This window comes from Amphimedon queenslandica, unplaced genomic scaffold, assembly GCF_000090795.2.
Source record: "Amphimedon queenslandica unplaced genomic scaffold, v1.1 AMPQUscaffold_13399, whole genome shotgun sequence".
Taxonomy (NCBI): Eukaryota; Metazoa; Porifera; class Demospongiae; order Haplosclerida; family Niphatidae; genus Amphimedon; species Amphimedon queenslandica.
This window is the reverse complement of record NW_003546365.1, coordinates 134,639-136,586: the sequence shown is the minus strand read 5'-3', so window position 1 is coordinate 136,586 and position 1,948 is coordinate 134,639. Positions and strand designations below refer to the sequence as shown.

Below are 1,948 nucleotides of genomic sequence, written 5' to 3'. Positions count from 1 at the left end.
CATATGTATAACGACGAATAAATAAATTATTATCCACAAAATGATAGCTGGTATCATCTACTGCTACAGTAGTCACTAGACTACCAGTAATAGTATCATATATTCTTAGTATGTAATACAGTATAGATACTCTATCATCAACTGTAGGAGCAGTCCATGTTATATCAATAGTAGAACAGTTGTCAATTGAAGAGTCAATGTTAGTAACTGGACCAAGAAAACCTAACAAAGAGAAGGATTAAATCAAAGAATATACAATGTAATAGTTCATTATTACCAAATCCAAAAGAAGGTGTAGGTAGATATTCTCCTCCATTATTACTCAGTGATACATTAACAATAAATGTATTTAAATTATTAGGTACAGTTATTACTCCAGTAATCATCAGTTGATCATTAACTTGTGTTGGTATACTGGTACTGCTTATTACTGCATTATCAGTATTCAGTATATACTAACTGTTATACTATTAGGATACTCTCCTTTACATAGTGTACTGACCTATGTTTGAATGAGTGTGTGTAGCAATAGCTCAAACTAATGTTATGTCAACAGTAATCATTTGCTATGCATGCATTTCCTGTTAGTTTACTATTGAGCTTATAGTAAATATACTTACATCAATACTGATATTCAATGATATTAGTTGTCCATCAATTACTGGTACCACTGATACAGGAGGAGTAATGAGAGGAACTGAAAGATACACTGTGAACATATACATGAAGCCATAGTAATGCTAACCTGTTTCATAATAAAAACTGATATTATTAGATGAACCTATTCCAACATCATTAATAGGAGAAACTGATACATTATTTAATATACAAGGATCAGGATTGGTAGCTGATAATATAATACTCTTGTTAGTAGTAGTAATGTTCACTAATCCATTGACTATATAGTATCCAGTGATAGGTACATTATCCAGTGTATAAGGAGCTGTCCATGTTAATAATACACTGAATCCATTAATAAAGGTATAATCCAGATAAAAAACAACACTATCCAATAGACCTGAAGGAGAAATGATGAATAATGTCACAGTCACAATTAAGTGCTAACCTTGTATCATTAATATTGCTGTATCACTGAACACTACCTGAAGAGGTTCATCAGTACTAGCTCTACACTTCACTTCAGTATTATTATTATATTCATAAGCTATTGCTTGTAGCACTGCTCTTCTAGTACCATCATTATCAGTTGATGTGGCACTAAATCCTTTAGCTATAACAGCTCCATCATCTGCTGGTGTATTATTAACTCTGAAACTAAGTTCATCACCAGTTCCTTCACAAGAGAAGACAACAGTAGAGTTGAGTGTTGTATTAATAGACACTGGCTGAAATGTTATTTCTGTAAGGAATGAGAAGTGGATTCTATTAATTACTTCTTACCTGCACTATAAATAAACTGGAAAAGTTGCAAGAAGAATATCTGAAGCAGCATTTCACTCTGCATAGTGGGCGTGCCACTATGACTGGTCTAATTGATTATTTAAAATTAAAAAAAATTAAATCCTTTTAAAATTATAACCCATAAATTAAACAACAAATTGATTAAGAGCAATATCAGAGGGAGGGACAGGATCGGGTATTCTTGCTTTAGTAAAAGGTAGACACCAAAGCCACATTGGACCTGTAATTAAAATAATAACTAATTAATAATAACCATTAATAACTGACCACGCCCACACACTGCTGTAATTAAACTCATTTTAGATTCCTTTGGTTTGCCGACAGGACGACCATATCTCTTCACTTCAAATGTTATATTGCACAATACTGCTAGTATCTAAATGGAGGATGTACATGTACATGTACATTATGTGAATGTAATACAATGTGTGAATTACTATTATTTTTACTTGTGATGTTAGCATTCCGTTAACAAAGAAAGTAAATAAAGCATCAATGATGAACAAACTAAATGTTAATAAATGTT

The 1,948-nt window shown here is 31.9% G+C and overlaps 1 protein-coding gene across 1 annotated transcript in view; it reads right to left on the bottom strand.

Moving 5' to 3' along the window:
• Positions 1-1,522: 1,522 nt before the first annotated feature.
• The window catches only part of LOC105312835 (probable palmitoyltransferase ZDHHC20), a 3,683-nt gene continuing 3,257 nt past the window's right edge, over positions 1,523-1,948 (bottom strand). Inside the window, exon 7 of the mRNA XM_019996756.1 lies at positions 1,523-1,642. Within this exon, the coding sequence (XP_019852315.1) occupies positions 1,548-1,642 (95 nt within the window). The 3' untranslated portion in view covers positions 1,523-1,547. The remainder of the gene's footprint in view (positions 1,643-1,948) is intronic.